Consider the following 14184-nt stretch of genomic DNA (forward strand, 5'->3'; position numbering starts at 1 on the left):
TGCATTTATTTGTTTATAACTGGAGGAGAAAATAGCAAAATACTGATAGTGTAGATCCCAACCCCATGGTGCTAACCCAAATAAATAGAATTACCTTCAGGAAATGCTTTTTTTCCTTCACTAATCCAAACAAGATGACATTCCTCTTAATAGTTAAGAAACTGGCACTGCTAATAAACTAACATATGCTTGCTCAAAGATGAGTTAATTGTGAAAAGAGAGGCATGTCCTAAAGCATAGCAAATGGATTACTTTTTAGAACTATTAGAATTGTTTGGTTCTGTTAACCTATTGTTTTTAATGTTATTACCACAGATCTATTTAATCTAAATTTTTTGCCTCAGGGTTTTCAGCGTTTTTTTGTTTTTTTGTTTGTTTTTTTGTTTTCAGCGTTTTTTTGTCATTTGCTTATATATCAAAATGAGTAGTTCCAATTTTGGCTCAAAACACAATTTATTAGTGCAGACCTTCTCTGTAGTGCTAGAAGGACTATGGTTAGAAAGCCTGGGAAGAGGCCTTTGTAAGGGATAGGTGTGGAGGAGATTGGTTGAGGAGACTGGTCAGTTGCTCTTGAGAACCCATGTTATATGTCTAGAAGCTCGGTTTTGGTATAAGGGAATTGTAGGTAAAAGTGTCATTTATTTCTAAGAACATGGCTGTTCTTTTCTTTTTTAACCATGTGTTAAAATGCGTTAAATTCAGTTTCCCCAAGGAAGTCACGGTTTGCTTTTGAGATCCTCCTTTTCAGTTTACTCTTGTAAATACAATGGATATACAAAAAAATCTGGCCCTCTCACCCCAACACACACACACACACACACAAACGTTAGGATATGATATAAAAGTAACCTCTTACTGATTAAAGATTTATTTGGGAACCATATTGGGTGTATTTTTCCATTGCAGATGCTTATTTTGCAACCGTGTAAAGAGCATGTGGTAATTTGAAGAGTAAACAGTAATTAATATGAGTATTATAGACAGTCAGACTATAAGTTTGTCCAAAATAGTTTGGCAATCTAAAAATATTGTGAAAGCGCGCCCAGCTAGCTCGGTAGAGAATGAGACTCTTAAAAGTATTATGAATATTTTCCTGAAGTCCTCTAACAACACGTACTTACTGTTGGACAGACCAAGGTATGTGTTTGTGTGCATGTATGTGTGTGTGTGTTTGTGTGTAATTGATTCAGGTTCCATTAGCAGTAGGGAAAATTGCATACATTTAAAATTTTGAGTTTTGGAAACAATATTCTATCAGGGATGTAGATATTAAAGTCTCACAAAATTGAGTTGTACTGAATGGAACTGATGGATTTCTATGTCCTCTGACGGTTAGAGGGTCATCATGAAACCTACTTTACCAGGATTATTAGATACTGATGAGAAAAATTAGGAAAATTTCAAGAATATTGTAATAGTTCACAATTTAGCAATCTCTCCTGTCTTTTTTTAGATGACAATTATGAGCAGCCTTATCATTCATTTTCAAAATGAAAATAATTAAAGAATTCTTTAAGGTTCCATTTCTTATGTTCTTTACCCAAGAATGCTAGTGAGATGTCGATATTTATTCTTCAAAGGTTGATCTATATTTTCAAACATGAAATGGTCAAATACATTTGAGAAACAGGGTGTTTTGTTTTTTGTGTTTAAACTACAAGAGTTCTCAGAGCCTTTAGTGCGTTGATATGCTTTGTGAAAAGCACGGAAAAGATCGGAAGAGGTAACTCTTTTTAAAGAACACAGTTTGGGAAATCTTCTATTGACAAAATAACAATGCTATCAAATTTTAGAGGAGAGAAATATTCATTATAATGAATAGGGGAACTTGAATATGTTTTTAAGTCAGTAAAAATTTAAGGGAGGAAAAAAAGCCAGGGTCACTTTTTATACGCTTTCTGACCATATTTGTTGGGAATAAGGATAACTCTTTAAATTTTATTTTGATTCTATGTTCCTAGGACTTTGCAATTTTGCTACTAATATGCAAGCAAAAGAAAACTTCCTACTTAGTTTATAACTCAATGCATCTTCCTGGTCCTTCCATAACCCCATCAAGACTGTCCTTATGTTGATCAGATCTCTCTGTTTGCAAATGCCATAGGTTATTTTATTGAACTTGCAACAATTTGACCATACATGTATTTTTAAGTCCAGAAAACCTTTATATTATTCAGATGTCTGCTAATGGAAAAAGTCCATTAACTAGCACTTCTATATAAATAGGGTACATAGATAATTGATGATGTTCACAATGATTATTCTGAGGCACTGCAAGATCATCAAGTGTGTCTGACTCATCAGAGGAAAATTAAATTACATTCAATATAGTTTCAGTGTTGAGTTTATATTATCTTTCTTTTATTCTTGGAAATGGATAATATGTGCACGGTCTCTATGGTAACTCCCTATAAGCCAGAATATGTGATTAACCTCATTTTCCAACCATGCCAGATAATAGAGAATTTATTGTTTCAGATTCATCACAACTGTCCTTTACGCAAATTCAGCTTTTACTCCTTCCCTGTTTTTGAAGGTTTATTTTAGCCCAGGTACACACATACATAAATATTTTGGTCATTTGGATCGAACTGAATTCTCAATGTTAAAATGAGATATTCGATGAGGTATCACAATACTTGATAACCAGGTATATCCTTGGATAATGCTGCCTGTTATTTATTAATTAACCCTCTCTAAAAGGGCATGCATCTTCACATATTCATACTAACTGTACTGAATTTATCATTCATAAATAATGTGGCTAGCTACATTATTTTGTGTTTATTCTTCAGACTTGACAGCAGAAATATTCAGGCGTAATAGGGCTGAAAGTTTATGTAGGCTTCTAAGTAAGACTCAAGAACATTCAAAGCTTTCCTTCAGAGCTGCATAGAAACTTGTTTGGGTCTTTTAAACAAGTCAGTCCACGAGGTGTAGCGAACCTCGTAACAGCGAGGTCTATAGAACTCGTAGCAGTTGTGTAACGGGAGGCTGCCACAGTTATTTATCAATTACACAGTAATCTTTTCTTTTTGGTAGAATGCTTCATAGGACTCCAGACTGGCACCTTAAATTAGACAGTAAAAAAATGTCTAATCATTTGCAGATGATAAAATCGAGATATGGATAAGAGACCTAAATTAGGTTAAAACTGAGATTAGGTTATTTACCAATCTTGATATCAAGTCAGGGATAGATAATGTGGTCATTGACCTCGAAGGATTTCTGATTCAGGTTATGGGCAAGGTGATTGAACAGATAGTGGAAAGGGAAACTGGAGCAGGCCCAGGAGATGGGACACCTGCTAGAAAGGGGGGATTTCATTTTGTACAGTGTTCCTTCTACTTTTCAGATCAGAGAGACAATATAGACAGACTTTTAAAATGATCACATAATATAAAAATATAAGGCAAATTAATTTTGATCTTTGCTAACATATCTATTGTTTCATAAACTTTTTTTTAATAAATTTGTTTATTTATTTTTAATTTTGGCTGTGTTGGGTCTTCGTTGCTGTGTGTGGGCTTTCTCTAGTTGCAGCAAGCGGGGACTGCTCTTCGTTGTGGTGCACGGGCTTCTCATTGCAATGGCTTCTCGTTGTGGAGCATGGGCTCTAGGCGCGTGGGCTTCAGTAGTTGTGGAACATGGGCTCAGTAGTTGTGGCTGTGGGCTCTAGAGCGCAGGCTCAGTAGTTGTGGCTCACGGGCTTAGTTGCTCCGCGGCATGTAGGATCTTCCCGGACCAGGGCTTGAACCCGTGTCCCCTGCATTGGCAGGAGGATTCTTAACCACTGCGCCACCAGGGAAGCCCTCATAAACTTTTTAATTTTGGAATGATTTTCAAGCTACAGAAAAGTTACAAAGATAATACAGGGTTCCCAGAGATTCCCCCACCCCATTTCTCCCATCGTTAACATCGTACAGTCCCTTAGTTTGTCACAACTAGGAAACCAACATTGGTGCTTTACTATCAACCAGACTTCAGATTTTTTTTGTTTTCAGATTTCACTAGTTTTTCCCCCAATGTGCTTCTTCTGCTCCAAGATTCTGTCTAGGACACAATAATTGGCATAACTCTTTAGTCTCTTCTGCTCTAGGCAGTTTCTTAGACCGTCCTTGCTTCCCACGACCTTGACAGTCTTGAGGAGCACTAGCCGTGTCTTCTGTAGAGTGTCCCCCATCCCACAGTATAGTCAGGCTGCCTGCATCTGTACTTAATCTGTTATCTTTGTAGCTCAGTGAATACGTGTTACCATTAATAGGAAGAAGAATTTTTGCCTCTATAGGCAGTCCCCTGACTTATTGCAATTCATTGCTAGAAATCACATTCTAAAGTAATTCTTAAAAGTAAATTTGCCTTGCCCGAAGAATCATTGTTGTGATTAGAGGTTACGTTTTTGACCAAAGATGTAACATCAAAAATATAATACAGATTTGACTGATGTACTTCAAAGATAAGCTTTTGTAATGATTTAAATTAAGAAAGTCCAATTCCAAGGCATAGAATTTTAGGTCCTAAAAGGAATGTTGACAGATAGTAGTCTAGCCTGGTTATTCCCAAACCAAGTTGCACGTTACACTCCCCTGTGAGGCTTTTGCAATACAGATCCCAGGGCCCTACTTCTGGGAGTTTGGAAGCTGGTGGACGTATGTATTATGGTGGAGCAGGAAAAAAACATTGGGAATCCCAGCTTTAAATACTTAAAGAACCTACGTTTTAGGATTCATTATTTCTAGTATTTCTGTTGTGGAGGGAGTGGGGGGGAAGTTTTAAAGGGGGAACAGTTTCTCCTAATTCCCCCTGAGGGGTCTGTGCAAAAGAAAATGTGAAAGGGGACAGTCCAGAGTGTTGGGCTTTGTGCCTCTAGATTTTCACACTTCCTTAAACTGCCGAGGAGGATGGTGTGGAGAAGTGAGAGATTAGTGCTGATTAGAAAATGATATCCGAATGGGACAGAGAAACGGTAAACCTTGAAAAGATAAAAACCACCTGGAAACTGTGCTCATTTTGCGATTTCATGTGAAGTATTGACTGGAGGATCCCAAATATTCAATTTTCTAAAAAATAATTTATTCTTTAATTTGTAGTGTATTATGTGGTCTTTTAGGGGGTAGGTCTGCCTCTTCATTATTCTTTTTTTAATCCCAACATCAGTATCAATTGATTTTTCCTGAGTGGGAGGCCTCGTCAATGAGGAATTTATATAAGGAATAATAGGGGCAAGTACCCAAACATTTTCTAGGAAGATTTTAATTGGCTATACAAAAATTTTCCTTGTTCATTATACTAAACATAACACTTAATCCAGGGTGATTGGGTCTCCCTCAAGACAGGAAGTAGGTTGTGTTTAATCTTTTGCAAATTAACAAGTATAAAAGTAGAGTTAAGTCTTCTAATTATAGATATTTAGTAACTAATCATTTTAGCTTTTATCTAAAGTATTTTTCCATTTGTCTTCCCTTGGGTAATAGTGAGAACCAGCTTCATGGTAAAATTCCATAAATAAAAAATTAGGTTTCAATGAAAGTTAATATCAGTTGAAGAGACTGTTTCGGGGGATCAAGATAATGATTTCCTGTTGACAAGAAGTGTCCAGCAGCCAAGGATATTTCAGAGCCATTGACTTTTTAAAAAAATTCAGCGAGTGTATGCTAAAAGTGACAGATATAGTAGCTCTCTGACAGACTTTGGTTCTAGAGATTTGGACTTCTTCAGTTTAAGGCTGTGGTGGCCTTGCTTTCAGCTTTATAAAAGTAGGGAGGGCTTCCCTGGTGGCGCAGTGGTTGAGAGTCCGCCTGCCGATGCAGGGGACACGAGTTCGTGCCCCGGTCCAGGAAGATCCCACATGCCGCAGAGCAGCTGGGCCCGTGAGCCATGGCCACTGAGCCTGCGCGTCCGGAGCCTGTGCTCCACAACGGAAGAGGCCACAACAGTGAGAGGCCCGTGTATCACAAAAAAAAAAAAAAAAAAAAAGTAGGGAAAAGAACCTAAAATAAATGAATTTCTCCTTTCTTCTTTATATTCCACGTATATTCTACATTGATTTTAATTAAAATTAGATCTTGAAATTTAAAATTGTGGTGATGTTTCCAATTTCTTTGTGTCCTTCCTTCCTTCTTTGAGCAAAATAATGGCCTGGTTCCTTAGTAAAAGTAGACTGTGTCCACATCAGCATCTTTGTAGAAAAAATTTTGTAGAAAATTCAAGGTTTGGATAATGTCAATTTTGTTGATAATTGAGAAGTTCCAAAAAGATATTACTATTTCTTATTTTTAAATGCATACATACTAATTCAAAAGAAGTGTTTTGTGTTCCACGTAACTAAACTAATGTCATTTGTTTTCAACTCTGGCATGGATTCTGTGGCTTTATACAAATCCCTCAGCCTTTCTTTGCTTTTGAGTCTTCAAGCAAGTAGGAACATAATGAGTTGATAATCATCAACCTTACTCATAGAATTACTCTACAGGATATCCAAGAATGTCAAATTACTTTAAAATGGTTGCACAAATAATAAATAATTGTGTACTCCCCCAAATCACTTATTTATTAATTTGCAAGTTATTACCTTTGCTTTCTTAAAGGATAGAGTTTGTGCAATAGCCAATTTACATAATTTTCTATTTAAATGCCTGTCGTTAATGGTAGTAAAAATAGAAAAAAATTAATGCTAATAATTAGAGAATTACAGTTTTTGTAAATCTTTTTTCTACATAATTCAGTTTACGCAAAATAATCTTTCCACCAGTCCACTAATAGCTTAATTATTCTAAATAGTTTGATGACTTTATAAAGGTCCTTTCTTTGAAGGATTATAGGACTTCTGTTTGAAGTCAACCCCGACTTTTCCTGTCTAATTGCCTTTAGCAGCCTGCTTTCACCAAAGATAGAAGCGTTTCCATTTTCTTACTGCATTCTCTGCTCAACTATAGCAAAGTCAGTTGTGGGCATTTTTCTAATATGCCTGAAGCAGCGCTCTTGTGAGTTACCTCCCTTCAATCTTTAAATGGAATACATACTTCAAATATGCCCATCATAGGTATATTAACACTCACAGGCTTACCTGTAGCCACAAGTTTGGTCAACCGCAAAATCAGTCATGTGTGCGCACCTTGGAGACTCTGGGGATGTGGAATCTCCACGTATTTTTTTGTTGAGCACCTTGTTGCACACACTGTACTTGTATGTAACTCATCTGAGTTTCAGTTGAAGTTGTGAGGAGCACATGTACATTGTTCAAACTTAACAAACTTAATTGGGACGCTCACTGCAGATACTTTTAAATCCCTAAACCAGTGTAATACACACAGTTGCTCATACTTCTCCTCCAGATTTCTTACTCATTTGTGTGGCACTTTCTGAACTAACCATTTCTCTTCAAACCTAACCAAGGCCATTGCTGTTTAGAAAGTTGTAGCAAAAGAGGAAAAAAAACCCCGAAGGCTAGAGAAGAAATGACAGGGTGTAGATTGACTTTGATCCGTGGTTTTAAAACTGTGTTCCACAGAAGGGTCAGGTGGGTTGGCCAGTGAGAGAGTGGGGTCCAGCTGCTTCATTCACAGATTGATTTTGAATTTGGTTATCCTGATCTAGGGCTTTTGAAAGGCTTTCTTTGTCCTCTTTGGTATCTTTATTTTGTCAAAATGTATTGATTTAATCCATTAATAGGCCAGGTAGAGCTAGAGATGATAGGAAATGAGGACGTGTGTGTGTGTGTGTGTGTGTGTGTGCATGCGTGTGCACGCAAGGTGTGCCGTATTCATTTCTAATGTAGAATAGACCCAAAGTAGTTGTACCTGAGAAGTTAAAAGAAAACTCATATCCCCCTCCCAAATGTCCGTGAACTTGCATTTTGACTTTGGTAGTAAAGATGTTTGTTTACCCGTCTTTAAATCTGTAACTTAATTTCCTTTCTGTGGTTTGTAAATTAATCTTTTTACTTTCGTGATCAAAAGCACTATAAATACATTGTGTGAAATACTGAAAGAATAAACAAACCAAGGAAAATACTCTCGGAGACCACACAAGGATAAGTAGGGCTGATAGGGAATAGCAAAAAAAGAATGTAATTATTGAGATGAATTATTAAGTAACTTCCTCAAATTGAATTAGAATTGACTTTATTTCCTTAACCATATATTTTAAAAGGAACTGAAACTTTAAAAAAATTCACGTGAAGTCATTAACATTCCTATGGATTAGTTTAAGTTTGAACAGTATTTAGTATGTACTGTTTTCGAGTTTAGATCACTGTATTTGGAGCATAATATTTGCCTGGCTGAAATGATTCAGATCAACGCTTTTCAAACTTTGTTTCTTGGAGGTTTCTTACCAATGCCTTAGGGTCCAGCATGTGAGGCAAAGGAAACAAAGCAGGCGGGATTCCTGGCTCCCTTGTTTCAACCCGGGCAACCTCACATTTATCTCTTTTGTACATCAAGAGTTCTGCTTAGGATTTCAATTAAAAGGAATTCCATTGCTGAAGAGAAACAAAAAACCTTGAAAATCCCTGGCTTGGATCAAGCCCTACTCTGTTGCAAGGGGCTGACTCCTAGAATTTCTTCCACACAGAATCTAAATTGTACATTTTTGTAAACTAATTTTCATATCAAAATCTGAAAATGCATGGGTGAATATGAGTGTTGATAAACATGTGTATTATGTGAATCTTTGTAAGTATCTTCATTTTTGCATGTATTCATCCAAACATAGTTTATTGCACGCTTACTACTAGGGATACTAAACAAAATAGGAACGTTCTTACTGTTAAGGCACTTTGGGGCAGTTAAACATTATGTGAGGAGAAATACAATGACCGCTTGTGTATGGAAGCCTGCTCAGTGGTAACCTAGTTGGGGGAAGGAGTGCTTAGAGAGTGAGGGGGCATAGATGAGGTAGTACTTTTTAAATTAAAAATAATAAGTTAAATATTTTAATTAACGTTCCTGTGGGATATTTTTAAATTATAGGAGTAATATGAGTCCACTGTAACAAATTTTGGGTTGAGTTTGGAAGGATAAATGGGAGCTGGCTGGGGGCAAGAGATGATAGTGGCCATGGTGGCGGTGATTCTGTTTCAGGAAGTTCAGGGAGGGCTCCATGTAGGAACCAGATACATTGATGGCCTTCCAGATCACACTAAGAAACTTGAAACTTAATTTGCAGTAGGTATAAGGAAATAATGAAATGTGTTCATTTGAATGACATAATCAGATTTGTGTCTCAGAAGATCATCTGACAGCAATGTGCACAGTGGATTATAAGGGAGCAAGAATGGGAATGAGGAGATAATTCAGATCAGTTGCCGAGATCCAAATGAGAAATGATGATGGCTTCAACCAAGGTAGCAGTGGAGATGGGGAAGACGCAAAGAGAGTCAAAGGAGATTGAGGAGAATCATGAAGGGTTCCCAAGGGATTCATTGTAGAAACTGAACGAGAGGGAAGAGTCAATGATGACTTCCATATTTTGACTGGTGCAGTTGGGTGGATAGCCAGTGTCATTCCCTGGGATTTGGATGGAGGAGCACAGGTTTGGCACAGTGAATGAAGATGGTAATATATGTTGTTCTGTGAGGGTGTATATGTGTTCTAGACCTGGATCTGAAAGTGTACAGGTTACAGACACAAGCCCTGGAGTCCTATGTTCTCATCTTTATCCACCACTTCCTGGCTACGTAGCCTTGGACTTCCAAGCCTATTTCCTCATCTGTAAATTGAGAAAAATAATACCTACCTCCTATGTTGTTGTGAGGTAGAGTATAACATGTAGTAGAAACTCCATGAACATTATCACATATTGTTATTATTCATCTTCCTCAGACCTCAGTTTCCTCATCCATAAACTTATGAGAGGTGGGGGGCTGTGTTTGTGCTGGATCAGATGATTTCTGGGGTCTTGCCAGCTATAAAGCTTTTCATGCTAATGTGTCTGCTCTCTGTTAACATGTGTGTGGACAAATACAGTTTTACTAAAAGATGTTAATCATTTCTAGGAACTTGCCACATCAGACTCAGATTCCCCAACAGCAGACTACAGGTGAGTACGAAAAGTAATAAGTTCATGTTTATGAACGAAGCTAATAGATCAAAAGATAACTATACTACTAGGTAATTTATGAAGCTTTATCTTCACCAAGTGAGGCAAAACAGTTGTGTCATTCCTTAATCAGAGTTAGAACCTCTGAATAATAGCTTAGATCTTTGCGTAGATTGGCATAAGAGTGATAAACACAGGGTAAATGATCTTACAGCAGAAGCATCCATGGAGGTCCTGTCTAATTAAGGAAGACTGAATAAAATCCCCTTCCTTCGGTGAAGCTCCCTATTCTTCCCCTTGGTATGAAAAATTCTTAGCTTGGATGCTTCCAGGATTTGTCTCAGTAAGTGAGCAGCTTGAAACTGACTCTTACAAAAGGAAACCATTGTGACTAATCACTGAGGCTTCAGGGGGATAAATGAGAAATGGTTGGTCTGGTTTTAATGCCGTTTAAAAAGCTCTTATAACATGACCAGTGACAACAAGATGGCGGGCAATTCTCCCTGGACTATTCTATTTCCCTAAGACTTGCTTTCTTTAAGTTTATTTCTTTCCAGTGTCCCTAAAAAATTTCCACAGCCAATTATTTCATTCATCTCTGTACCAAGTAGATAACTTATTCATGATTGTTTTCTAATTAGTGGTTGATTCCTAGTTCTAATTGCTGAGCAACCAGTAATGCCTTTGTAGCTCTTTTGGAAAAGCCAGAGAAGTTTTAAAAATGTAAGTTGGATGTGGAGTTCTGAGTATGAATAGTGGTATTGTGGTAGGGAAGCTATTAAGTAAGTCTCATAAAAACTTTAGGCACATATAGAAAATTATTGCTTGTTTTCATTCAAAAAATTATCTTCTCTATTACTGCTTTCGGGAATTTAAGGAGATTTTCGTTTGACAACTTTTCAAAGATTTGAGGCAAGTATAATGAAGTTGTTCATCAGATTTTAATTATGAAATAACGTTTATAAGAATTTCCCCCACAATTCTGATTGCTTGTTTTAATTAAATGCTAACGTGTTTCAACAAGACTGTTCAGTATATTAATGCAGTGGTGCTACTGTGTGAGCATTCAGGAGACTAATGAAGGAACAAACTGCTGTAATTGTGTGTTGTCTAAAGAGCAAAGAAATAAATGAATCCCTACTACCACTAATTTCATGACTTTTTTTTAAAGACGTATAATTTTAAAAGAATATTTCCTCAATGGAAATGCTAGAACTTCTTCCTCATTAACCTCCTAGACTTCCGTCTCTCCTAAGATGTCATACCTCTGATTCTTAATTATTTCAGACAAGGAGTGAAGGAAGACAATATCTAGAAAAATAGTGAATAGTTCTTTCGAATACTTAAAAAATCTAGATTTGACTTCTCCCCCCCTCCCATTGGGAGAAATAAGGAAACCTAAGTAGATGATGTTAGGGAGATTTACCTAATAGTTGTATAAATTTTTAGCAAGTAGACTTGTTAGCTTGCTACGTTTTAGTAATAGGCACCGTTTCCAAATACAAAGATAATTTATGCCTGAGCAAATGTTATAAGAGCCAAAGAATTTCCCTAGGGGGATTTTAGGTTGTTCAACATAATTTTCTAAGTTATTTTTCTAAGACAGGTTTTGAGGAACAAGCATTTTGCTTAAGTCAGGAAAGCTTTCATCTCCTTTTTAGTTAACACTTATAGCCTATTGCCTTCTTGTTTTCTTATATTTTTCTGTAATTTTCTGTATTATTGCCTAAAGTACACCATATCTTCTTGGTTGTTTTCTTCTTGTTCTTGTTTTTGATGAGTCCCCAAAGTACCTAAGTGCTAAAGGGAGAGAGACCAGGCTGGCATCTTTTATAATTATGATATTAGATTTTTGTGTTTCTGCCTCTGATAAATGTAACACCAAATAGTCGTACCTCCTGAAGAGAAGAGCTAAATGGGCAAGTTACATTCCTTATTCCCATTCTGTTCTTGTGAATGAAAACATGAAGTTTGTTTCTCAATTTAGAAGTTATTCCATTCTGTCTGCACATGCATGGATTCAGTGCTGTGTATGTATTTTCATGTGCACAACAGCTTTGCTGTCCCTCTATCCTGGTTATCCTGGTATCGCAAAGAGGCAACAACATCAGTGCAGGATTTTCATAATTTGTTTTTTCCAACTACCTCAAAGCACTATGCTAATGTCACAGTTTTCTTTATGAAGGTAATTTAAGCACAGGGTTTGTCCCATGGATATCAAGTCATTTTGTTTGCAGCTTGCTGTATGGAATTTGTCAAGGGAGGGTATATTTTGAAGTTTGTTTTCTTTAGTTAGTTGTTTTCTTTTAAAAGATCATCAGAAGTTTAAGAAGTGAACTAGCTGCTGGGGTTGTAATCCTGGACTTAAGCACTAGCTGAGATAATAGAGCAGTTAAGAGCTGACAATAGCACTACCGTTTGGACCAGGCCCAAGCCATTAGTTTTGATGTCCCTTCAGGTTTTCTCATTTTCTCTGCCCTTCCAAACCACATGATATTTTCTAAAGAGCCACGATTAAAAGGTACAGTCATACGTCCTGCAGTCAAACTCATTCTTTTTGTTTATTGTGGGAGGAATTTTCAGGCCGGGCCTTTTGAGAAATACAGAACATTGTAGCTTTGACCCAAGAAGCAGATGACTAATTTAGAATTTCCTTTTTTTTGAAAACCAAATGCAGAGAAATAATGCAACATAATTATTTTAAATTATGTTAAGAAGATAGAACATTACGCCTTGCAGTAATTCGTTTTGCTCCAAATCTAAAAGTGTCCATGCTTAACTCATGCCCATATTCATTCTTACACGTTGCAGGTAAATGGTATCCCTGAAGAAAGAAAACTAACCGAAGCAATGAATTTGTAATCAGACAATATAGCACTTATATCTTATTTTTGCTCTCTTCCAATAATGCATGAGCTTTTCTGACATATGGTATGCATGTTGACAGTATCAAGTATATATCAAATAATACAAAATAACATTCATTTTACTAATGTATTTTTTTTGGTACTTAAAGCATTTTTGACAATTTGTAAAACATTGATGACTTTATATTTGTTACAATGAAAAGTGATCTTTAAAATAAATATTATTAATGAAGCCTGAAGTCTGGCAAAATTTACTTCAGAAAGTATTTGATTGCCTCCTGTGTAGTAGGAATCTTTCATTGCTAGGAACAGGTTCGCGTGTTGATTCTTTATTTAATGAGATTTTTATTAAGCACTTCCTATAATGTATAAAATGTCTACGCTTCTGTGTTCCAAGTGAGCTACCCATTTACTTAATACTTTTATCCTTGTGGCCTGTAAAGCTTGTTCTTTTATATACCGCTCGTTGGAGCTGTTTTAGGGTAAACGTGGCCCTTTGGATTGTGGATCTGATGATCCCCAGTTCATGAAGGGCAGCCCAGACTGCATACTTAACCTGACTCTATAATCAGATATTTGGTTTTAGAAGCACGCCAGGAGTTGTTACTCAAAAAGAGAATAGTTACCTGCTGATGGTGACATGAATTAGCTCCAAAACCCCAGGCTTCCCTGTGGTAACACTACTTTCAAGGCTTAGCAGAGTTTCCTTATACCATGTTGGTATATACATGCTTCATGCATCTTGGACACTACTGGATCAATGTGGTCATCAGGCCAACTAGCAGGCCGCTTTTGTTGCAGACCAGAAAACCTTCTCTTAATCTGATCTGGGCAGATTTCTGTGTTACCTATTAATTGGTCAGAGGATACACAAATGCTATCTAGATCTGATTCCAGAATCCAAGAAGGTTCCCTGTTAGTGTTGTGTACAACTTGTCTTCCACTTAGGGGAAATAGTCTACCGTGTCGTTGACATTGAAACTCCCCCTCCCAGCCACACCTTCCTGGGACTTAACAGAGGATGTGGAATCTTTGGTTTTTTAAAGATTTACCTCATATTCCTTTCCAAGACATCTAGGGTATTGCCACTCGCTATTCTCCTGGATTGATCAGCTTGAGGTTGTAAAAGTATTGGGTCAGGGCCATGTGCTAGAAGAAAGGAAATGTTGCCACAACTCCCGGCAACTAGACTGTGGCCCAGGGTGGAGAGTTAACAAACTGTTGCTCCTGCCAGGTGAAATCAAACTACTCCTGGTAGTCCAGATGAGCAGGAACA

General features: G+C 37.0%; 1 protein-coding gene across 5 annotated transcripts in view; it reads left to right on the forward strand.

Annotated features, from left to right (window-relative positions):
- SGCE (sarcoglycan epsilon) overlaps positions 1-13147 on the forward strand; it is a 67726-nt gene extending 54579 nt beyond the window's left edge. For 4 of the 5 annotated variants that reach the window (XM_073809702.1, XM_073809701.1, XM_073809704.1 and 1 more), the window contains 3 exons: positions 9998-10041; positions 10919-10953; positions 12853-13147. In XM_073809702.1, the coding sequence (XP_073665803.1) occupies positions 9998-10041; positions 10919-10953; positions 12853-12903 (130 nt within the window). In that variant the 3' untranslated portion in view covers positions 12904-13147. The remainder of the gene's footprint in view (positions 1-9997; positions 10042-10918; positions 10954-12852) is intronic. The other variant, XM_033863054.2, reaches the window with a different exon arrangement.
- The last annotated feature ends 1037 nt before the right edge of the window (positions 13148-14184 follow it).

This window comes from Tursiops truncatus, chromosome 9, assembly GCF_011762595.2.
Source record: "Tursiops truncatus isolate mTurTru1 chromosome 9, mTurTru1.mat.Y, whole genome shotgun sequence".
In the NCBI taxonomy this organism is placed as follows: Eukaryota; Metazoa; Chordata; class Mammalia; order Artiodactyla; family Delphinidae; genus Tursiops; species Tursiops truncatus.